Here is a 24,128-nt window from a genome sequence, read left to right as displayed (position 1 = left end):
GAGTATACCCCCCAAAATCACTAGTGTTTGTCTCCTTTGGGAATAATTTTGCATGGAGTTGATGGGGGGTCGAAGTTGAATAGAGATTTATCCAAGATTTTATTTGCGGAACATGCCCTTGAAAATGAAAGAGTGCATTGCTATAATGTACTAATTATTAATTCAAACTAGATTTATTTTTTCAAATGTAGAGGTTCAATGAAAATAAATAAATAAATAATCAAAGAATGATGTATCCCAATTACATAAAGAACAGCAAATTTATAATCATTTGATTATTAATTGTAAGTTTATGATCTTTAAAACATGTCATTCCAAATGACCTCACATGGAGGACATCCAAAACCATAAAAATCTTGTGTATTCAACGATTGCATATATTTACATCTTCTAGAGTTTGTTGTTAACTCTGAAGTTGTTAAAACTTAGATCTTGATTTAATAAATGGTTTGGTTGGATTTTGTTACTTTGTCAATATTTAAATAATAAATATTAATCACCACTATTTTTATATCCATAATATGTTAATAGCATTGTAAAATTTAAACCATTCAATTAAAAATTATTAGGATTTCAATAACACATTAACATTTAGGATCGTCTAATTCATACTTGAACCCAACAAAAACGCCTTATCCAAAGTCATCAAAATTGAAAACCACTCAATTCGAGTAGTGCGGTAATCAATGTTGGGGGTGCAGTTCATCTAAAATAATTAACATCAATCTGAGTGATGGTTCTCTCCTTTTAAAAACAATCAACTCCAACCAACAAGCCATTCCTTGCTATCGTTATCCTTCTTGGGTATGTCACTGTTCTTCATTGTTTAAATTTTTTCCATATCAAATGAAGATCTCACTATATTTGACGAGATTTTCGCCACATGCCACTATCAATGGAGAGAACGACAATTTAAACCAATCCAAATGTCAAAATTTAAGGGCTTTCTAGTCAACGATCCGTGTTTAGCCAGTCAATAGCGGGTCTATGTTTCTAAGACCCAATATTGAGGCGGCAACTGGCAAGCAATCCAACCAAACCCGACCCGTGGACATGAAATTTAGTAGCTTAGTCCTGAAAATGAGTCCACGCGCAGTTAACAGCACGTGCATACAGAGTAGTAGTGGGCATCCAAAGAAATCAGAACAACGTATAACAGACTGAATTCAGAAAGAGTAACGGATAAGAAAGGAGCTCAGCTCATCAACTCTCTCTCTCTCTCTCTCTTACTCTCACTCTCTGTTTCTCTCTCTGTATTTGTCAAAATTCCAATGGCATTAATGGTCTCAAGCTCAGCTCCTACTACATATATTTCTCAGCTTCAATCTTCTTCTTCTTCTTCTTCTACAGTAGTTGTCTCATTCAGTTTCAAATCGCACCCTCTTCTTCTCTCTCCTTGCTCCTTTGCTTCTTCTTCTTCTTTTTCTTTGAGCCCAATTAGACGGCTTCGGAGTCCTCGGTCTCGCGTTGTGCGTGCAGAAGCAGCTGTTGATTCTGGCAATGGTGCTGTACTCACTGCTGATAAGCCCGATTCCAATACTCCTACTCCTTCTGGAAGGGTCTACTTTCCCCTTGCTGCTGTTGTTGGCCAAGTACTGACCTTTTTCATCTCTCTATGTCTGTGCCTTTTGAAAATGGTGTTTTGGGTTTGTTAATTTTGTTTTTTTTTTTTTTATGAATTGGTTAATGGGTTTTTTGTAAAGGTTCCATTTTTGGTCTTTTGTGGTTGAACTGTAAGTGGGTTTTGTTTAGTTTCTCTTTTGGAAATGGCGTTTTTCTTGTTTGTTAGTTTGTTAATGGGTTTGATTGGTTTAGTTAATGGGTTTGACATTTTGTTCTTTTTATGGTACTGAAGGTGGGGTTTAATTATATGAATTGCTCAGGCCTGAAATTACACACACTCTCTCTGATTACACCACATGAGAAAACGAAGTGCCACATGGTATTTTGCAAATTATGAAATGCCAAGAGCGCGAATCCATCCAAGGTTCAATGCCCCCTCCCCCAACTATCGAATTATAAAAGAAAAAGAAAAAGTCATAAACTGGTCATTTTATTACCAAATTCAATTGTAACCATGTGTGCTAAATATCATGTGTGTACATGATATACGTGTACATTATCAAGAGGGATTTATTTCTATTACTCATTACTAACATTGAAAATCTGAAGCTGAGCTTGGTTTTAATCATATGCTGCCTATGTGGTTTGGTAACTACTAACTGGTACTATGATTTTAGTGCGCAAAAAAAAGATTTTTACTTTCAGGTAGATTTAATTCAGCCTTTGAATTAGGATGAGAATATATCTTCATGTGCTTTATTAGCATGTGCGGTGATGAGGTTATAATTTTAAGTGAAAAAACATAATTATGAGGCATTTAGGACTAAGGCTTTGTAGTTGTTTTTGTTGCATGAGGCCTTCAATGTAATCCAACTGTAAATTATATCAGTGCTAATATAGTAATATGTGTAAAAGGTTAAAAAAATGATGATATAACATTAGTTGAGAAATATTAAAGGATAGCATTCATGCTTAAATTGAAGATGTGGCCTTTACCTGGTGAGGAGGGGCTAACGCAACGCAGATTATTTTGTGCACTGTAAAATACTTCTGTACAGGTATGGGAATTTATGTCAGCATATGTCTTAGAAATTTCCAAGTCATTTCTGTTTGGGAATTACTTGGCTAGGTTCTTACTTCTGTACAGCTTTTCTTAATCAGTTAAACTGCGATCCAAAAAAAAAAAAAAACCATCGTGGGTTAGATACATTGTTTTCTTACTTTTGTGAAATTTATTATTTTTACAGGATGCTATAAAAACTGCTCTTTTGCTTGGAGCTACTGACCGTGAGATTGGAGGCATTGCTATATCTGGAAGGCGAGGAACGGCTAAGACAGTAATGGCGCGTGGGTTACATGCAATTTTGCCTCCAATTGATGTAGTCGTTGGTTCAATAGCAAATGCAGATCCGGCCTGCCCGGAAGAGTAAGGTTACACATTTGGTAGCCTTCCCATCTAGCTACGAAGTTTTGTAGTGACCTTATTATCAAGACAAATGGAAGAGTAGTTTTATAAAATATGTGCACTTTTGAGGTCATATTTTAGTTGAGAAGCAAGTGAAAGTTGTAAAGAGGGTTGTGGCATTAAGATAAGATGTTGAAATGCTATTATTCTTCAGGTTAAACATATTTAAATATGAACATTTGGAAGTTATTTTAGGAAATATTCCCTCATGTTTGTTTTTTTAAGAATTCTTAGATAGCTTAAACTTCAAAAAGTAAATCTCAGGACCGGTTTAGGACATGTATTATACCTTTGTTCGTTTATTTTCTGAATAAAATTATTTGACTTATTAAAAAAAATAATGTTTTGACCTAATAATGTTTCTTGTGTTTATTTTCTTCAATATGATGTGATGATGGTAATGTAAATTTATTCCTTTCAAAATAGTGACTATCGAAATTTTTTGAAGGTGGGAAGATGGCCTAAGTGAACGTGTGGAATATGATTCTGCTGGAAATGTTAAGACTCAAATAGTCAGATCTCCTTTTGTTCAGGTACCTTTCATGAGAGAAGGGATGCATATTTAGATTATATTCATTGCCTAATCACCTTAGATAATTCGTGACACAGATTCCACTTGGAGTCACAGAAGACAGACTCATTGGATCTGTTGATGTTGAGGAATCTGTGAAAACAGGATCAACTATTTTCCAGCCAGGCCTTCTTGCTGAAGCTCATAGAGGCGTTCTATATGTTGATGAAATAAATCTGTTGGATGAGGGTATTAGTAATTTGCTACTTAATGTATTAACTGAAGGAGTTAATATCGTGGAAAGAGAGGGAATCAGCTTTAGGCACCCATGCAAGCCACTCCTTATTGCTACTTACAATCCAGAAGAGGGTGCAGTACGTGAGCACTTGCTAGATCGTATTGCAATTAATTTGAGGTACAAACCTTGTAATTTGCTTATTGAATAAGTTAGCTATCCTTGATTCTCTTTCCGTTTCTACTAATGATACACTTCTTCTGCAGTGCAGATCTTCCAATGAGTTTTGAAGATCGTGTTGCAGCTGTTGGAATTGCAACACAATTTCAGGAGCGTAGTAATGAAGTGTTCAAATTGGTTGAGGAAGAAACAGACTTGGCAAAAACTCAGGCAAGTATGCAATAAAATAAATCAGAGAACAGGGAGGGGTTCTGCCCATTACCATCACAAGAACACGGTGCTTTGTTGTGGGAAGGAAAAGCAAAAATAGTACAGATTCAAGAACAATTATCTTATATTTTATCATTACTTATTTATGTTGGCAGGATGATAAATTCTTGTGTGGTATTACTTAGACATTAAAAAAAGATTATTAAATGGCTTTGATGTCTCTCTTTTGTAAGACAAATTCCTCTTTTTTGATTGGACTTGGACATCGGCAGTTCAAGGAGAAGGTTTTTCTCACATATAATAAAGAAGTTTTTTAACTTTATTTTCTGATAACCATGGTGCTTAAGTTTACTTGAACAATTTGATGACTGATGTAATTATGTTAATGTTCATAACACATTTACCCATAATTTTTGCAGGAATATAATTTAATTTCAAAGCTTTCTATTATCCTGATGTTTATTAGATGCTTTCTTTTTTGTTGTTATGGAATGTATAATGTTGACAGTTTATAGGTTAGTTCTTTTATTAAACAACAAATTGATTTATGAACTTATTTACACATTGCAGATTATTTTGGCAAGAGAGTATCTGAAGGATGTTACTATCAGCAGAGAACAATTGAAGTACATTGTAATGGAAGCCCTTCGAGGTGGTTGCCAGGTTCTGACTGTAAAGCCCTTTCTCAATTTTTGTAAATTTTTCATGGTTTTTATTCACTTCCTTTGACAAAATAAAATTAAGTCAAGCCCAAATGTCAATCTTGCATCCTACTCAATTTGAGCTGCTAATAGACTTGAAGGCTTGCATTCAGGATCATCCATATTGAGGAGGAAGCTGGTTTTACTAAGTTCTATGACAAATACCCAATTAAGTTCAATGATGCCTGAATTCAAGCTGATTTTCTTCTTTTTTTGTAGCACCATTTGGGCTCATAGTGCTGCCATTAGTCTTTTGGTGACAACGGTAGCACTAGTTTTGTCTTTGCATAAATAGCAGAGTAGATCCATACAGCACATTATCCCAAAATCTCACTACTAAGTACTAACAATCAATCAACTCTTCTAAAAAGGACCGACTCTAACAATTTTTTATTGTTGTTTGGCTTTTCATAGTGCAATATAGAGGAAATTGTGAGCATTTTTTCCTATACTAGGGGGTATTCCATGGTGTGCAGTGTTCAGGATTAGATGTTGTATGGAGGGACTGACGACAGGGGATTTCATGTACCAATGGATGTTGTGGGAGACATGGATCATCAGTCTTTTGACTTAAAAGTTTTGTAAAACATTGGCATTGGTTTTAGTTAAAGGTGTCACAGTGATTAAAAATAAATAAACACACACACACACACACATATATATATATATAATAACGGTTTTTTTTTTTAATAAAAAATTTCCAGTTGAGCTAGAGCTCATTGGCAAACATTTAGAAAAATATGTCTCAACATTCAAGGGTGCTGATTATAATGGTTACAACAAAACATAATACCATTGTTTAGAAAGCACATTTTTACCTCTTCTTAATCATGATGCCATTGTGCATGTGCTTGTGTGTGTGCATGCACATGTGTGTAGATGTATACGTGTATATGGATGTGCATGAATATAAACTTTTGCATACTGAACTGATTCTGTAATCTGGACCACAATTACATATCTATTAAATGAGTGTTATTTCATTACAGGGACACAGAGCTGAGCTATATGCTGCCCGTGTTGCAAAATGCTTAGCTGCGCTAGAGGGACGAGAAAAAGTCAATGTCGATGACCTGAAAAAAGCTGTTAAGTATTCTTCTGAAAACATAACAAACATGATTTTCTATCTTAAGTTATGTGCATGCACCAGTGGCTAGCTGGAAGACTTTAAAACTATCTCTAATAAAGACAACAATCTCTTTTAGGAATTATCCATATACTGGGGCTACATCGGTTGTCTTACTACGACCTAATTACTGGTTTTTCATTCAAAATTATAACCAGCTTCAGTGGTGAATTGGGAATTAAAAAAAAAAAAAGTAATAAATTATCATTTCTAAGATTTTGTGCTACACAAAATACATGGGAAAAAAGGGCTAGTGTGAGTTCTTTATGCATAGTATTTTACCCTAGACTGCTGTTAATGGTAGATGAATCTATCTCTGTTCTTTGTAGAATAGCTGTGTCTTCCTCTGGTCATTTTGTTGCATCTACAGAATGAAGAAAAAGAAAAATGATAGGGCATAAGAAATAATACATTTGAAATCCTATTTTGAGACTGGTTAACAAGGGCCTAAAGCATTTCCCTTGGATCATTTGCATTAAAGTAAACTGCATAACAGTTTCCATTTCTTCATATTTGCATCATAGTAACATGCACAAACTTTCTTTTCTAATAATTATCTAACACAGGTAGAATTGGTCATTCTTCCTCGTTCAATCATCAATGAGAATCCACCAGAACAGCAAAATCAGCAGCCTCCACCCCCGCCACCCCCTCCACAAAATCAAGACTCTGAGCAGGAGCAGAATGAGGAGGACGAACAAGAGGTTTATTAAATAAAAAATTAGGGTTTGCTTTTTTTTTTTTGGCTGATTTATTGCTAAGTTAACTTTACCACACTCGTAAATTCAATCTCTTTCCCTTTGTCTTGTATTCCAAAATTGTTTGAAAGTGAAGTATAGGTTTCTTTTTAACTTGAAGCTCTTTCTAAGCAGGATGAAAATGATGAAGAGAATGAACAGGAGCAGGAGGAAATACCTGAAGAGTTTATCTTTGATGCAGAAGGGGGTTTAGTGGATGAGAAACTTCTCTTCTTTGCACAACAAGCACAGAGACGCCGGGGGAAGGCTGGGAGAGCAAAGAATGTCATATTTTCCGAGGATAGAGGCCGATATATAAAGCCAATGCTCCCAAAGGTTGGCGCTCCCTCCCACACACTTTTTTTTTGTTGTTGTTGTTGACAGGGACATAACATCTGCTCTTTGCTTTTCATGCCATTTTCAACCCATTCTTGTTTTGTGTGTTTAAAATTTCAAAAATAAGCATTCAATTTTCAGTCCTTTGTAGATACTCAAAAATCTTGAATTGTGTTTTTCAATGAAATTTTCCTCTACTCATCCATCTTTTCTTAACAAGCTTCTTATTCTTTCACAGGGCCCTGTAAAGAGATTAGCTGTTGATGCAACCCTTAGAGCAGCTGCACCATATCAGAAGTTGCGTAGGGAGAAGAACACTCAAAGCAATAGGAAAGTTTTTGTGGAGAAAACTGATATGAGGGCTAAGAGAATGGCACGAAAAGCAGGAGCATTGGTAGTAAAACTGTAGTCTTGTGTCATTTGTTTTGTTCCTTCAATTTTTTGAAAGAATTGAAACTGTTTTGTATCACTTTTGATATTATTATATCATACTGAAAGAGTCCGGTTCAATTTCAGAATATTGGACCTTCCTTACAGATAGTCTCAACTATTGATGATGATTGATTTAAAATTCTCTACTGTGAGCACTCATAATCTTTTTGCGTTGAATTAAAAAAAAAAAATTTCAGGTTATATTTTTGGTTGATGCAAGTGGAAGCATGGCTCTGAATCGAATGCAGAATGCAAAAGGTGCAGCACTTAAGCTACTTGCAGAAAGTTATACAAGCAGGGATCAGGTGACTTGAAACGGGAAACAAAATTTATGAACTTTCATGGTTGCATAAATTAAAGGCTTCTCATTTTTTTTTTTAAAGTAAATTTTCTGTACACTTAAACCTAGATTTTTTTTATGACTCTAATTTCTTCATAAGATTTTCCTTATTTGGTAAAGGGATGAACAAGTTTAAACTATGAAATAATTGACATGTAAATACTGCATAGGAGTCCCTTTTTCTTTTTTCTAAAAAATTTAAATACAGACATAAAGTTATGAAGAAAAGGAAACTTTAAAGTTGTGATTGCTTTGCACTAATAATAAATTACTTTAAAGAATTTGTAAATCAGTGATCAGCTACTAGCAAGTATAGAAATAATTATTTGCTTAATTCTAAAAGTGTTTGCTTATTATAAAGTATTCTCAAGAGAAGGTTCTCAGTATATATCATTCAAGAGTGGGATCCCCAAGTATAGAACAGTGCTTATAAGATGCGGCATCAATTAGTTGGTGTTGGTCTCTGTTGGTTATGGTGATAACTGGCATCACCGATGTTTGTTGTCTCCAAAGGACTTGATTGGTATTGGTTTAGGGAGTCACCAAAATATGGGCACACATATCCCAAGTATATAATGTCAGACTAAAGGATTTATCAATAGGTAATGTTGCTCCAGTACCCATCCAAAGGGCTACTGAGGTACCAATTGAAAAGATGGTTGTTGCTAAAAAGCATAGAGACTTTGGAGTAGGTATGGCAATGTAGACCATTGTGTGAAAATTGAAAACTAGGTGGGCACATTCTTCACTTGGTAGAAACTCAAGAACAACACAAAACAGTCACAGGTAGTGAGTGGCACCATCATAGATTATTGTACGCCTTCAACTGTGGGAGCTAAAGTGGATGGGGAGAGCAATGAGTTGAGGGTTTAGCAATGGCTCATGGGGTGGTTTGAGTGATTTGGTGTTCGGGGTTGTGTTTCAAGAGAGAGAGAGAGAGAGAGAGAATGAATGTCCTCTTGTGACAACTTCCTGTGGGTACAGGCCAAAAAGCTAGGTTCATAAATCTTGTGTTATTGCACAAGGCACTAGGATGTCAAATTGAGCGTGCCTTCACACACAAAAAAATATGATGTGAGGCTTCACTGTTCTACAACAACATTGAACTAAAGGGAAATTGGTTAGGATGGTGATTTCATTTCATTGACATGGTTCATGCAGAAAATAAAATTGAAAGGAAACAAGAGTGAAGCAAAATAACATTCTAGTCAAATAGTGGGCTCTTGCATATATGCATCATAGCGTATATGAAAGTCATGGAAAGCAGTATAGTGAATGATAGAATATTTAATGGGACAAGATGGGGAAGTAATTTTGAATGGTCAAAGCCAGAGATACAACATAACATCCCATTTTACATACCATTTTATTATAAACATATTATAACGACAGCTGTATATACCATGACTACCGTAAATCCCTTTTCCAGAGTAATCATTCCAGAATGGAGATACAAATATATTGTTGAAAACAATGTCCTGCCTGCAACTATTTCATCTAAAATTTATTTATGTACTTAAGCATTCAGCTAATTAGCAAACCATAAAAAGATACATAACAAGATTCTTTGAATTTCCGTGATATTAACCTTTATGATATATCAACTTATGATTTTAAATAGGTGTCTATCATCCCTTTCCGTGGAGATTCTGCCGAAGTTCTCCTGCCTCCTTCTAGATCAATTGCAATGGCAAGGAAACGTCTTGAGAGACTTCCATGTGGGGGAGGTTCTCCCCTGGCTCATGGTCTTTCCATGGTACGTGAATTTGGTAAAATCTTTTTGACTAAAGGCATCTTGAAAAAACTTTTCAATCTTGTTCCTCTTTTTACCCCATAACGGTAAATTCTAGTTAGGCATCTCTGTAGTGGAAATCAGGAAACTTGTTTCTTGAATATTGTGAATGACTTCCACCCTTGTCTGCTACCAATTTTGTCCTTGTAATTCCAAAGTGACCGACCTGTCTCTGTTCTCTGTCACACAACTCTATTTACATATTTCCACTCTCTCTATCTCTAATTTATGGCAAAAGAACCTCCAATTCTAAGTTCTCACTTAATTTTATCATTGGCTTCTTGACTTTTTGCACATTATAATTCCCAATTCCCTAATCTCTCCCAGTAATAAGAGCTATGGTTCCTAAATGTTAACTGGCCTTTTGTTTTCCTTAATTTTGATTAGGCCGTCAGGGTTGGGCTGAATGCAGAGAAGAGTGGTGATGTTGGCCGCATAATGATTGTTGCAATAACTGATGGTAGAGCCAATATATCACTGAAAAGATCCACTGACCCTGAAGCTGCTGCAGCTACCGATGCCCCAAGACCTTCATCACAAGAGTTGAAGGTAAATTTTTTGATACTTTAATTGGACACAGGGCATTAGTAATGACAGTGTTAGACCTGCTAGTAGATGGCTCACTTGGAAGGTTGTTTTGGTCAAACTTCATATCATTGTCTGATATGGTCCATCTATTCTGAGATTGCATAAAACTTGTGTAGAGAATATTTGATTATCCAAAAGAATAGGCTAATATCAAATGTCCCATGCTTCCGCAATTACCTTATCATTCTAATTATTTATCAAGTAAATCTTGCATGTGAAACCCATTAACTTTCCAATGCTTCATTTGCAAATCTTGTGTAGAATAGGTAAGGTGCTTACAAATTTTGCATAGTTGAATCTAAGAATTTTGTGATGAATTTGGCCTAAGTGGTAACAATTATCTCTACGTGTTCATAAAGGATGAGATTCTGGAAGTGGCTGGGAAAATATACAAAGCAGGGATGTCTCTTCTTGTCATTGACACAGAAAATAAGTTTGTTTCAACTGGGTTTGCCAAGGAAATTGCAAGAGTCGCTCAAGGTTGGTTTACTTGAAAACTCATTGTTCTTCATTCTGTGAAGACTAACATAAACTCATTCAAAATCCTGGTTCTGCAGGAAAATATTATTACTTGCCAAATGCCTCAGATACCGTTATCTCTGCTGCAACCAAGGAAGCATTATCAGCGTTAAAAAGCTCATGAACCATTAAAAAGTGTGTTACTTTGGCCTCTGAATTCTGACAATTTAACTGATTTATTTTACTACCAAACATTTTTTTCTTCTTTGTCCTTATAATGGTGTAATCTATCCCACATGTACCAGTGTATGTCATTACAAAGCGAAATAAAATCTTTCTTATTGTTCCTTTTTTATATAAATTCCAAATGTTATTCGTCCAAGCACTGACCCAAAAGGAAGAGGTCCTGTTAGAGAAATCTATTAAAGCTTTGCCATTCTGGGTGATAGGGGCAGCTTTGCTAAAAGTGTAATGTCGTGCCATTTCTAGTGAAGAATTTAGAAGTGGGGTTAGATCCTGATTTCAATTCTTTTGAAGCAAAAATCTTTACCATTTTTATATAGAATCATATAGGAGCATCATCAGGTGTGTGTGTTGGGGTGTGTGAGTTTATATACTGCTCCGTATTGTCTTGGCATTGTCTCACATCTGATGTGAGTATATATACTGCTCCACAGAACTAAGTGTTGCATGTACTTTTGGTTTTGGCGTGTAGTATTAAGCATATATATATATATATATATAGATAGGAGCATCATTCAAAAGCTTACTTACCATAAGGCTCACATTCTTACATTGATTAGAATTCTAACCAAAATGTTAATATCAGATTGCCTCATAGATTAGACATGCTTTTGTCTTATAATGCGTTCATTTGATATGCACTTTCATGGGGGAGAAATGCCCGACCATTGACATAGTTAACAGTAATGCAAATATGACATGGTATGGTTTTGAATATAATTTGAAGGGAAAAATGGCACTTTAAGTGAAAGTGATAAACAAATACTTCTTTCTATTGGTTACATGCACGCAGTCACAGTGCTAGTTCAAGCTATCAGTAATAATGAATCCCACAAGAGGCTTGACTTGTTACATGATTCCGACTTTGGCAGATCTACTACTACTGTGAGCAAATGCTATAAACCTAATTGAACTGTAGTCTGTGGAAGACATTCACTGAATCTCTCTCTCTCTCACAAGAGGCAACAAGCTTGGGATTTTGCTAGAACACCTCCAACAGCTTAGCTAAAGCCAAAATTCTCTCTATTTAAGAGAGTAAACGGTTAAAATGCAAGTCCAACAATCTATCTAAAATAGAGAATTAAAAAAAATAAATAAATAAAGAAATAGTATTTAAATAGAATAGCGGCTGTTGGATAGTGTATTTAAAACATTAGGTAGGCAAAATTAAAATTAAAAAAAAAAACTTTTACTCTCTAACTTAAGTGAGAAAATGCCTACGTTGTTGAAAATACTAAGTGAATTGTTGTTTTCTGCACCACAACAGAGCAATTACTTTTAAAAATGAAGTGCATGGGAGATGATTGAAATGTGAGGGCTATATTCAAACAATTAAGAGTGAAAAAAATAAGAACTTAAGAGGGTGTTTGGATTGGGTGGAACTGAGAGATATAACCCAGTTTTATCATCCATAATCCAAAACACGTGGCCCCCACACACAAACAAAGTTGTTTGGGAAGTTTTTTGAGTATTGTTTCTATCACTTAAAACTCAAAAAATTGAGTTTGAGTGATGAAAACCAGGAACAAATTTTTTGAGTTTTCAAAACTTCAAACTTGAGTTTCAATGACATTGTGGTTATTTTGGTAAATTTGGGGGACCTATGTGCAGAAACTTGTCGAATTAGACCCACTACCTTTGATATTACCGTTGGCCTTAACTTTTCTTTTTCTCATTTCATTTCTTCACATTTCAGAGTTTCAGAGATTCTCCATTTCCACTTTACTCTTCCTCACATCCTTCTTTCTTCCTCCTCTCGCATTTGTTCTTTTTCATTTCATTTCACTTCAAAGATCTAAACTGAAGCTCTTGGTCAGCCGAGTGTAGGAGCAATGATGAGTTGCAAGAAGCTCAAAAAGAATTAATTGATGCAAGTGTTTTCTCCTTTTAATGTTGAGCTAAAAGAAGCTTTAAAACCATATACGTTAAAAAATTGATGGTGTTATGGGCCGTAACACTTAAGAGTTTCCTACTACTAAGTTACCTCTTCTCTTCTCTTCTCTTCACGTGGTTTATTTAAAAATATCTATTCAATAAAAGCGCAAATACGCGCACAGTGATTTGGTTTAGTGATTTTTTTTTTCAGTAATCAATTTGTGTTTTTTTTTTCTTTGAAATATTTATGTAAGCTGACATATATATATATATATATATATATATATATATATATATTGTTATATCAACCCAACAAATTTCACAATATTTTTACAAATATTGAAGTATCAATTTCTTACAAGTTGAAATAAAATAATAAAATATGAGACTGTGACCAACCACAACTAAAAATAAAATATTTTGAGAATAAAAATAACAATGTTATCAATTTAAAACTAATAATAACTTGTCATTTAGAATTTGTTCTAAAAATGTTATAAATGTAACATTTCTCTCCAAAAAAAAAAATCTATTCAGATCCTAAAAATGAAGATATTGTGAAAATATTGTGATATATTATTGTATTCTTAGACTTTTTTTTTAATATAGTCAAATTGGGTGAGCCAAAATTCACAGTTTCATACACAAAATGTATATTAATTTTCTCACTACTGCTGGGATAGCACGTGCCTTGCTCGTGCAGCCAACACTGGTAATAATAAAAAGAAGAAAGAAAGGGAAAGGGAGGGAGATTGAGTGAGAGAGAGAGAGAGGGGGGATTATGCTCAATTCCAACGTGGCACATCAGGCTGGCTAATTTAATGGATCCGGGTAATAAAGAAATCCGAATTGAGGCAAATATGGATCCGGGTTCCGGATCCAACTGTCTTGTTGTTTAGTTTAGCCAACCTGACCAGTTCGAATTCGAACTTGAAAAAGCGCTCTCTTCACTTTGCTCACCCAAGCTGGTACTGAAACCTCTCTCTCTCTCTCTCTCTCTCTCTTCGCTTTTGAAAGCACATTTTCCCGCGCTTTCTCGACTCACAGTCCCACAAACGCAGAGGCACTTTTTCTACGGCGAAGGTTTGTTCACTCACTCCACTCAGCTTCTGATTTCTAGGGTTTTCTTTCTTCCTATTTCGAGAATTCGCCTCAATTTTCCCGGCACCCAAACATGTCTTACGGTTTTAAATTGCAAATGTATTTGAAAATTTTGTTGTTTGCTTCCTACACGTTCAGAAATTCTTCTTTTGCTCTGTGAACTAAAAGATTACTTTTTTATTTTCTATTATTTTTACTCTTTCTTATTTTTCTTTATTAATCAAATTAGTTTTTGCAGATGGAAGCTCTGTATTCGAAGCTCTACGATAAGTACACTAAACTCAAGGTTAATGTGACAATGTGTACTTTTTTTTTATTTTATATATATATATATATATATATATATATATATATATATATTAATGTGACAATGTGTACTTTTTATTTTATTTTATATATATATATATATATATATATATATATATATATATTATATTTCAATGATGCTATGTTTGGTCACTGAGAAAATTTTGCGATTACGGCAAAGAATACTAGTTCTTGAGAAAGAAAATGACAAACTTGTTTAGTTGGGTGTTGATATTGTTCCTTTTCTTTTTCTTCATATATATGCTTTTTTTTTTTTCTTTTTTTTTCCGCAGAAGAGAAAATGGTCTGAGTTGGATAAGCTAAATAAAGATCAAGAAGTGAAATTTGTGACTTATGTGAATGGTATGTATTTTTTTTTTTGGTTCCGATTTTAAAGAACTGTTTTTTCTTTATAATTTGTATTCTTGTTTCAAATTAACTCACCTTAGTTGTGTTTCTTGTAACGAAAATTTGAAAACTTGCTGCCCCAACTTGGGTCCTATACTTGTGCTTGCAAAGATCCATGTTTGTAAGGTTTTTCTGGAACATTGTATGTGGTCACTCTGTCATCAGTGCCAATTGGTTTGTGAAATGGTAAAATAAAATTTTATGTTCTTTCTTTAGATGCCAATTACTTTGCTATTCTACTCTTATCTTGGTTAAAACTTGAAGTTCCAACTACCTTTGAATTGCCCTCCTTAATCGACATGGTTGTTAGAAGTTGTGTCTCTACTCTCTAGTAGTGTGGTTCTTTAGCTCGATTAATTTGATGAGTCTTAGGACAAAACTATGCATGGCTTCTTTGTTCTCTTCTCACTTAGAGGTTTTCATTGAATATAGTAGTTTGCTTCTGACTTGGTGTAAAAGAATCCTATAAAGTGTGGTTTTTCTTTTGCTTATGTCTTTAGTAATATGTGTCATCAATTGGACTGCACTCTACTGATAATAACGTAATTATAGTTATCGCTCAAGCTTTAAGCTTATTCTGCTTCATCATTTATTTTTTCACTTGTTGCAGCTGCAGAGGAGCTGATACAACACCTGAAAAACGAAAATGACCAGTTGCGTGCTCAGGTTGATGACTTGAGAAGTGAAGTGTCTTCGATTAGGTATGCATTCCTACTTTCCACTAACCTTTTTCTTTACTTCATGTATTTCCCTCCCTCATATAAAGCACCATTTATTCAACTTTTGGTGGAGCCTAAATGATGCAGGAAAAAGCTTAAATGGGTTTTGATACCAATTTTGATGTAGGATTTTTAGGAATTCGGCACTAAATTAGATTCTTGATGAGACCTTGAATGTGTTGATGGCTGTTTAGTATTAAAATAATGAATTGAACATGAAATAAAGAAAGCTAAAACACTAAGCAATCACACCCTCAAAGCTTAAATAAGCTGCTGGAATTTTATTGAAATCAATCACTCTATTAATCTTCTTGACTACAACAAATCCTTTATATAGGCTATTGCTAAATCCTTTCTTAGAAGGACTAGGACCCCTAAATAGGCTATTCCTAGAAAGACTAGGATTACTAATAATAAAGAAAAGCAATTAAGAACTTCTAGACCAAATAGAAAATGGTTCTTAAACAAAAAATAAGACTCATGGGTCTTTTTAGTACAAGCTAAGGACTGCTCCTTCCAGAAAATCTAGAAAATACTGAATTGCCCTATTCCAGTAAACTTAATTAAAACTGAACCAGCAACTTTTCAAGTTAAAGAACTTAAAGCTAAGACTTAATAATAACTAAACTAACCATGAAAGGTGCCAAGAAAGCCCCACATCAAAGCCAGACCATAAATCTTGAATCTTTTGGTATTTAATATTGTTTTTCAAATTCTTTCTTCTTCACGTTATTAAATAACTGTAAAATTGGAACCATGATAGTTCTTTCATTAACGCATGAAGAATATTTATATACAAGCTACTTATAAAATAATAATAATAATAATACACACTCACACACAAGCTGTACATGATTTTTGGGCAATGGGCTGCTATAAAGAAGACATATTACAGCATTTAAACTATTAGCAGTTGCACAAGTCAAAACCATATGACATTCTAATTTATACATAATACATACATTTGATTTTGCACTCACAATCATGGTCTTCTTGTATTCAATTTCAAATATATCTTGCAAGCCTAATAATAACAGTCTGAGACATATGTCACTTATGTTTTCAGGTCCGCCAAAGATGATCAAATTACTGAATTCCAAAATCGTTTAATGGAAGAGAGCCAGAAGAGTAAGGCATATAGATTTGATTATTTGGTGCTACTTGTAACTCTTATACTAGCTTACCAGTTTGGTGTGTTAGCATCTAGATCATGGATTTAGTATTTTTCATCTTAGTCAAACCTAGATGAGTATAAGAGGAATTTCTCCTTTGCTTCTTTGGAAAACTAGCATAGATAGATATTAAGTTTTTGTCTGGGTGTTCATCCATTAAGGTTATAATTGACTGGTTTTGAGAACATGCATTAAGGTTATACTTGCTTCCTAGTTTGATGTGTTAGCAACTTAGCATCTGCATTATGGAGTTTCTTAGTATTGTTTCAGCTTAGACAAATCTAGATGAGTTTAATAGGAATTTCTCCCTTGTTTGACCTATAAAAAAAAAAGGAATTTCTCCCTTGTTTCATATTTGTTGTCTGGGTAGTAATGCATTAAGGTTATAATTGACTGGTTTTGAGAACATGGTAAGCCCTGAAATTATAGTGAATATATGGTCTAGGGCAGACAGGAAACATGATGTCAATTTCACTTTATGTAGTACAACCCAAATACTTGTGCCAAGTTTGGTGCAAGAGGAAAAAGATTAACTATGGTAAATCGGAGACGAGTTTTCAGAGGATCATCTGTTGCACATGATATTGTGGGCTGCCTAGATGATCGGCATTATTAGATAAGTACTAGGAAACAATTAATTTGTTGATTCGAATGATTCATACGTAAAAATATGGAATAATTTTTTTTTTAGAAGAATGCAAAGATGGTTTTTATTGTGTGCCATGTGGAACATTTGCATTCAAATTCATGTTGAGATGCAACTTGATTCTAGATATTTGGTTTACCATCAGCTTTAAATTAGGCTGGTTCTTGTATTCTGAACCTAGAACTAGATTGAAAGCTAGAAGGAGCTGAACTAGACCACCTGGATAAATGCAGGTGTGTGAGGTCTGTTTCAGATTGATTGATGGAAAACATCTACTCCTAATTTATTTTGATATGGCTAATGACAGAAAGGTAGTTAATTATAGTAAATGAAAGATAAATAACTCAATATGGACACTAGTTTAGTAGTGCTCATGATGAGGGCCCAGATTTCCAGAAAAAGTCAGACCCACACCCATTTTCTATGCCTTCGCATGGACCCCTGAACTTTCTCATTTGAATTTATAGTATAGTTTTCATTGTTACTTTAATAACTAAATTGTTGTGTGGTTGTTCTTGTAATTGCGAACATAGTTTTGATAATTAAACCAATTAACTCACTGGGTTGGGCTGGCTTGTGTTTCTAGTTGAACCGAACCAAGTTGTAGTTCAAACTTTTTTTAAGTGCAAAGAGATCATATTGTTTAATAAAAATTGGTGCAACTTAGTTTTGAAAGCTGTAGTCATATCATCTATATTGATTGGAGTTTCATCATGCTTCTCTTGTTAGAAAAGTTATGACAAATATGTTTGTATGTATGGTGTTTTTTCATCCCTACTTAGTTTAGATCTTCTATCGGCACCTCACCAAAATTAAGCAGGTTAATGTATTTGATATTGTTTATGTAAGTAATGCTTTGATGTGACTACATTTAAAGGACTTGAAAAGATGAAAAAAAGACTCTGTTCGCCTTTGAAATCTTGGTGTTTTCTCATGCTATGTGAATCTTCTATTGATTTTTGTAAGGAAAAAGTTATCCTCCAAAACAAGTTGGGGGAATTTCCTTTGTATGTAATAGTTCATAAGACCATCCACATGTATTTTAATCACATGACTTGTTAAAATATTTAAACACGTCACATCACTATTAAATAAGTCCTGTGATTAAAAAGTATTCATGGATGCTCATTTGAGTTGCCACATATTGATTTGGAGGGACTTTCAAAAAACAAGTTTGTTGTTGTCAACTGTAATAGTTGGTTATAATGGTAATTCTAGCGTTTAAGCATGGGTGTATCTATTGTATACTTCTTGTGTACTTGGGCCACATTTCTCTTTAGCTCAACAAAACTTATTAATTATAATTTAAAAAAAAGGTGTTTTTACATGACCAATCAATTCCTTTTTTTGTTCGATCAATTTCTGATCATCATTGAGAGGATGAATACATCGCAGATAAAGCTCTTTCTGAAGAAGTAGAGAAGTTAACTGCACTTAAACTAGAGGGAAATTTTGGCAGTTCAAGGGGTGGCAGAAATGACAATGGACGTCTGAATACACCTAGAGTTACAAGATCAGTGTCCAACAGCCCATACAGAGTAATGACCAGAAGACGTAGCAGGCTTTTTCGTTCTGAGAGTCAAGATGATGCCATGCAAGTGCAACAAGAATCAGAGAAAAACCTATTGACAGAAACTGTGCCCAGTGGTGCTCATTTAAATGATCAGCAGGTATAAAAGTTAATCCTCCGTGTGTTGAGCAGGAACTATTAGTTTTAAGCTTTTCTTCTGACCAGTTTTTTGTAATCATCCAGCCAGAATGCTGTAGAAGAACTGCTAACACATCAGGTTGGTGTTGGAAATTAAATATCTGATATTTTACTTGGCATATTTTTGGTTTATTTTGTGTTATAGTGTTTCTTAGGTGGTGGAATGAATGAAAGGGGCTCAGCTAACTGCTTGTTTCAAGCTTTTGTTGAATACTTGGTGGGCATGAAACTATCTGCTGTTACTCAAACTGAGGGAATGTCTATTTCAGCCCTGCACCAATCAAGTGGTAAGCCATCAATCTGGAATAATAGTTTCAATTCACTGACACGTACACATATTTCTTTTTATTTCTTGTTTCTTTGATGTTAATATGATGCAACTAGCTAACATATTTTAACTGAATGTTTAGCCATTCATTTTATAATACCCATATTCTGATTCAAGAAGTTCCCTGTTAAATAGATGTTGTGGTGGGAGTATTATTTTGTTTCATAAGGATGTATAAGAGGTCCTCCATCTTGATTTGATGAGTTATTGTTGCCTGGGCACCAAAGAGTGGGACAGACAAGAGCCAAAATTTCTGGATATAGGTAAAACATGCTCCAGATATTCTATGAAATTGTAGCATAAACGCTTTTATCTGGAAGCATTCCAAGACGTGATAATGCGTTTAACAGAGTGGACTAAAAATACATTTAAAAAAAAAAAAGTTTTTGACTTTGTAAAACATATCAGTCACTTTTGCCATTGATCTTTGGACAAAATGATGTCTTTGGATACCATATCAGCCATTCCTCAAATGTATAATACTAAAAAAAAAAAAAAAACTGCTAGAGTTTGACACACATTTTGACTAACGAATTAATCAAGGATGTTTGCATTGCATATATATGGGTTCAAAATAGAATGGTTGTATTGAAAGTATCTTATTGTACCTGTGTCCAATTAGACCTCAGAAAAAGCTTGTTTGATTGTCTAATTAAGCCTCTGGTATATTGCTTAACTGGAATTCTTAGCAGAACTAAGTTTTGGCTTCAAGCATCTTATGGATCAAATACTGCATGTTGATCACTACTATCTAATCTTGATCATAACAGGGTACTCATTCAGTCTTACATGGGTAGACAAAGCTGCTGGAGAGGAAGCAGAACTGTTGTACCGTGTCTCATCATTGGGGACATTTGAGAGAGTAGCACCAGAATGGATGAGAGAGGTCATTCTCTTCAGCACAAGCATGTGTCCTATATTCTTTGAAAGGGTATCCCGGGTTATCAGACTGCACCACTAATGGTCCTCATCTTAGTTTAGATTGTTGTTTTTGACTATCTGAAATACTGCAAGTATTTGTAAATCAACACCTGTGGCAATGGACTCGCGATGGGCTAGTCTAATTATCTTCTTGCTGTAGATTAGGTAGTGGTATGGTAGATTTTCTCGTAGATTAGGGAACTAAGCACCTTCAATAGAACTTTGTGATCTTCTATGTAAATTCAATGATTCATAGATATATTGATTGACTGTATGAATTTCTTGAGATAAACAAATCTCAGAATGTATTTTATGTACAACTTGCTTATATATAAGCAGTGGTTATCTTTAAAAATCAGAGGTGGTTTATGATATTTTAATGTTGATTTGTATTGAAATTAAAATATTGAGGATTTGTGCAAGTTCCTTTATTTTGTTGGTTATAATATATAACAGTTCTGTATATTGTGGCAAGTGGGCTCGGATGTATGTTCCAAGCTATAACAATGAGTTTAGACACACCACTGCAGTGGTATTTGAGCCAGTCTATATATATGTTGATTATCACTGTGCAAGTTTTTATGGTATCTGAGCAAGCGGTGGATCTGAAGTGCATATAGTATGTTCAACATTTTAGGTTGCGTTTGGATAATTTATTTTCTTATTTAGCTTATTTTTGTTACTATTTATTGGCCTTACTGCACTTTTTGGTATTATTTATTGGTCTTACTATACTATTTCAGTTTACTTTTAGTTTTATCTACAATATTTTTAGCAAAATTTTTTTCAGTTTCAGCTAAATAAGCGGATCTCAAATAGAGACCCTTTAGTGTCCGTTGGGCAAAGATTGTTTTTGTCTATTTATTTTACTATTTAGCTAATTTTTATTACCATTCATGGGTTTTACTGTACTATTTCAGTTAATTTATACTTTTATTTATAGTACCTTTATTATCTATATTACTTTTAGCAAAAAAATTTCAGTTTCAGCAAAATGAGCGGATCTTAAATGAACCCTTAGGCCCTGTTTGGTTCTTTTTTTTTTATCACTCATCACTCTTTACTTAATTTTCGTTACTCATCACTAATTACTCAAAAATACCCTAATTTCTTATAACTTAGTTTAGTGGTCTGTTTGGGCGAATTATCTCAGTGCATTTTCAATTCAATCACTCACCTTTATGTCATTCATTGGGTCCCACAAAAAACAATTGCAGAGGCAGTTGTACAGAACGGTCACAAGCTTACCCGCGTTGCCTCTCTCTCTCCTCTTCACGCCCTTTCCACAACAAAATACTGTTCCCAACTTCAAAAACCCACACACCACAGCAGCGTCTCTCACCACTGTGAGAGACTGCGCCCCCGACCCGTTTTATAGAGTGTTGGGCCAAACTCATGTGAATAGGTGGAGTCGTGTTATTGCCTCTCAAAATGGAGGTTCGACTAGTTATATTTTCCTCTTTAGATTAAGGGTTTTACAATGGAGTCACCACTTATTTAATTGTTGGAATAAATGAGAAAACCATAATTAAAAAATCCTCATTTTATTAATTTTTAATTGAATTTACATTAAGCATAGGAAAATTACATGGTTTTAGTACTAGATACAATCTAAGATAAAGTACATGGCTTTGTTTCCTATTTACAATCTAAAAATTGAAAATTACAAGGATAAACATTGATCTATCAACCCTTAATCTAAGTTCGGAGGCTATGTTACAAGGTGGGAAGGTGTTAGGCACCCACCTTGCTCGGTGAAACCGATCTTCTAGACTATGGTGGCCAACATTCGTATCATATCATCCAATATGTCAATCAATTTGCATGTTGAATTTAATGTGTGTGTGCATGTGATGAACCCTAATTCAATTTATTAAGCATTACATTTAGATTGAAAAAATAAATTCTATTGAATGTGTGTGAATGGTGATATCCTAGATTCAATAATTTAAAAGAATTATTAAACAAACATATTTTTCATGTTTTTTATGTGGATTTAAGATTGAAACTAGTATTATGCATAAACATGTGATAAACAACCAAGAACATGTGAAGAAAATATAAGAACAATTAAAAACATTCAAACATATTTAAAGGAATTTAAATGATTATTATCATGCTTTAATCTTAAACTCTCATTAAGGCAACACAAAACAACAATTAAGGAAAGGAATTATACATTCATGCAAGATCCATATGGTGGATGAAGAGACTCTTGAGGGAGGTTATAAGGGTGGAGGAAAAGAAGAGTTAGGAGAGGAAAAGCGAGTTTCACTCAATACCTTGAGTCTCAAGAAGACCAAGATATGACAAGACTACTCAACTTCCTAGAACTCAAGAGAGGAGAAGAGAGGGGGTTTTTGTGTGTGTCATGGAATGAAGGAGAGGGGAGGTTTATATAGTAGTGGTGAAGGAAATATGAATGGAAGACCATTAATAAGGGTTAACAAAGAATCATGAACTTAAACTTCATTTTAGCCTTGGGGGAAATCTGGAGTATTAAATGTAGAGATTTGTGGGAGTGAGGAGCAAGCCAAAATTTGGTTTTCTCGTAGCTGCTGTAACAGTCTGTAGAGCCAACTTCGAAAAATCATATCTGACTTAATTCTGATCAGAATTGTTTCGTTCTTGTACTCAAATTGAAGCCCCGGATGTCTAGTTTTTGGGAAAATTAACCTCATTCACAGATTCAAAATATTCTGAGAGATATCGATGAAATAGTGAGCAGAGGTCATTTGGTAGAAAGGATTTCAGCACAATTAACATTAATAGGTCCCAAATCGGATCTCAATTAACATTAAATGGCTCCAATCACTCTCATTTCAGACTTAATTGATTCCAAATTTACTCTAATTAAAAGATAATTACACCAATTACTAGTTGAATAATTAATATTTAACTATTTAATTAATTAAATGTGTGCAACCCTACCATAAAATGTAGTCCTAACCAATCAAATTATGACACATCATTGATCTCAAATTGATTATACATATAATCAATTGAAATCAATTGTTCATAGTCACATATGGTCGGACTCAATTTGTGACAGTGCATCTCAGTTATTAAAATTTGATTTGATGATAACTTTCAATTGGGTGGTCCGATTAGGGCTTATGACCAGTCGATTTGGGCTTATGACCAGTCGATTTGATCGTTACAACATCAAGATCATTTTGGTGAAATGAGATTAAGGATCTAATGACTAAAATCAAGATGCATATTTCCAAGGCAAAATTACCCTTTTACCCTCCAGGTGAGGTTAAATACGGGTTGCAAAATGAGGTGTCAACAACCACCGATCTTCAGCTCTCCAAACCCTCACTTTGCCTCTCATTTTTTGCCCTTCACTTCCTTGCCTCCATTGCGTTAGATCCATCCCTCATCTCGAACTCCAGAAACCCACACGAAGGAATCCTAAACTCCTAACTCTGAACATAACTCAGGTATCCCGCGTTGCTCATCTTCGTCCCCTTCAATTTGTAAACCTATCGCGTCACTGTGGGTCTGCTGAAGAGAAATTTGCGAGCCCTCTGTTGGTACGGTCTTATTTCTCATCGTTTTCATGATTTTGTCTATATATTTCATAAATATATTGTTGTTACTCTGTTATGTCACAATGTGATAAGTGGATTGGATCATTGGAGATAGTGAGAATTGGTTTCCTAACTAGAAATTGCATGCTCCGATTCTTTCCATAGTAGCCTTCTTTGAGTTGATGGTGGCTTTGATAAGATCTTGACTATTGTGGGTTTCTTCCACTAGGTTTCTCTGTTTTTTTTTTTTTTTTTTGGGACTGAAATTTTGAGTTAAGTTCGTGGAATAAGGCAGTGTGCCTTTTATCAATCTGGAATCTGGTTGATTAGTTGGTGTTTTCCCTTCTTCTTTTTTTTGTAGTTTTGCTGTTGTCACTTGGTTCTCCCTGCCTTGTTTCAAATTTCGTTGTTTTCTCTTGGAATCCAATTGTTCTGTCTCTGTTTCTAAATTCCTTTTGATATGTGTTGATAGTTTTCTCAAACAAACTGC

General features: G+C 34.4%; 2 protein-coding genes across 4 annotated transcripts; both read left to right on the top strand.

Annotated features, from left to right (window-relative positions):
* The first annotated feature begins 1,185 nt into the window (after positions 1-1,185).
* On the top strand, positions 1,186-11,036 carry LOC142607736 (magnesium-chelatase subunit ChlD, chloroplastic). Its single transcript, XM_075779341.1, has 15 exons — positions 1,186-1,592; positions 2,811-2,989; positions 3,477-3,561; positions 3,638-3,954; positions 4,041-4,164; positions 4,735-4,827; positions 5,855-5,950; positions 6,558-6,695; positions 6,864-7,064; positions 7,303-7,458; positions 7,694-7,801; positions 9,458-9,592; positions 10,016-10,177; positions 10,576-10,696; positions 10,774-11,036. The coding sequence occupies exons 1-15, from the start codon at positions 1,272-1,274 to the stop codon at positions 10,857-10,859; spliced, it is 2,322 nt and encodes a 773-aa protein (XP_075635456.1). The 5' UTR covers positions 1,186-1,271; the 3' UTR covers positions 10,860-11,036.
* Positions 11,037-13,713: 2,677 nt separating this feature from the next.
* Positions 13,714-20,457, top strand: LOC142606873 (uncharacterized). 3 transcript variants are annotated; one of them, XR_012839192.1, is made up of 9 exons: positions 13,714-13,876; positions 14,133-14,180; positions 14,494-14,563; positions 15,219-15,309; positions 16,394-16,455; positions 18,541-18,815; positions 18,899-18,932; positions 18,999-19,140; positions 19,952-20,457. XR_012839192.1 is itself a non-coding variant. In XM_075778235.1 (9 exons), the coding sequence occupies exons 2-9, from the start codon at positions 14,133-14,135 to the stop codon at positions 20,140-20,142; spliced, it is 903 nt and encodes a 300-aa protein (XP_075634350.1). In that variant the 5' UTR covers positions 13,714-13,876; the 3' UTR covers positions 20,143-20,457. The 3 variants fall into 3 exon arrangements, 2 of the variants coding, with proteins under 2 accessions (XP_075634350.1, XP_075634351.1); XM_075778235.1 differs by having other exon boundaries at positions 19,009-19,140; XM_075778236.1 differs by having other exon boundaries at positions 13,749-13,876; positions 14,124-14,180; positions 19,009-19,140.
* Positions 20,458-24,128: the final 3,671 nt, after the last annotated feature.

The sequence above is a fragment of the Castanea sativa genome, chromosome 8 (assembly GCF_040712315.1).
Source record: "Castanea sativa cultivar Marrone di Chiusa Pesio chromosome 8, ASM4071231v1".
Taxonomy (NCBI): domain Eukaryota; kingdom Viridiplantae; phylum Streptophyta; class Magnoliopsida; order Fagales; family Fagaceae; genus Castanea; species Castanea sativa.
This window is presented reverse-complemented; position numbering and strand designations above follow the sequence as displayed.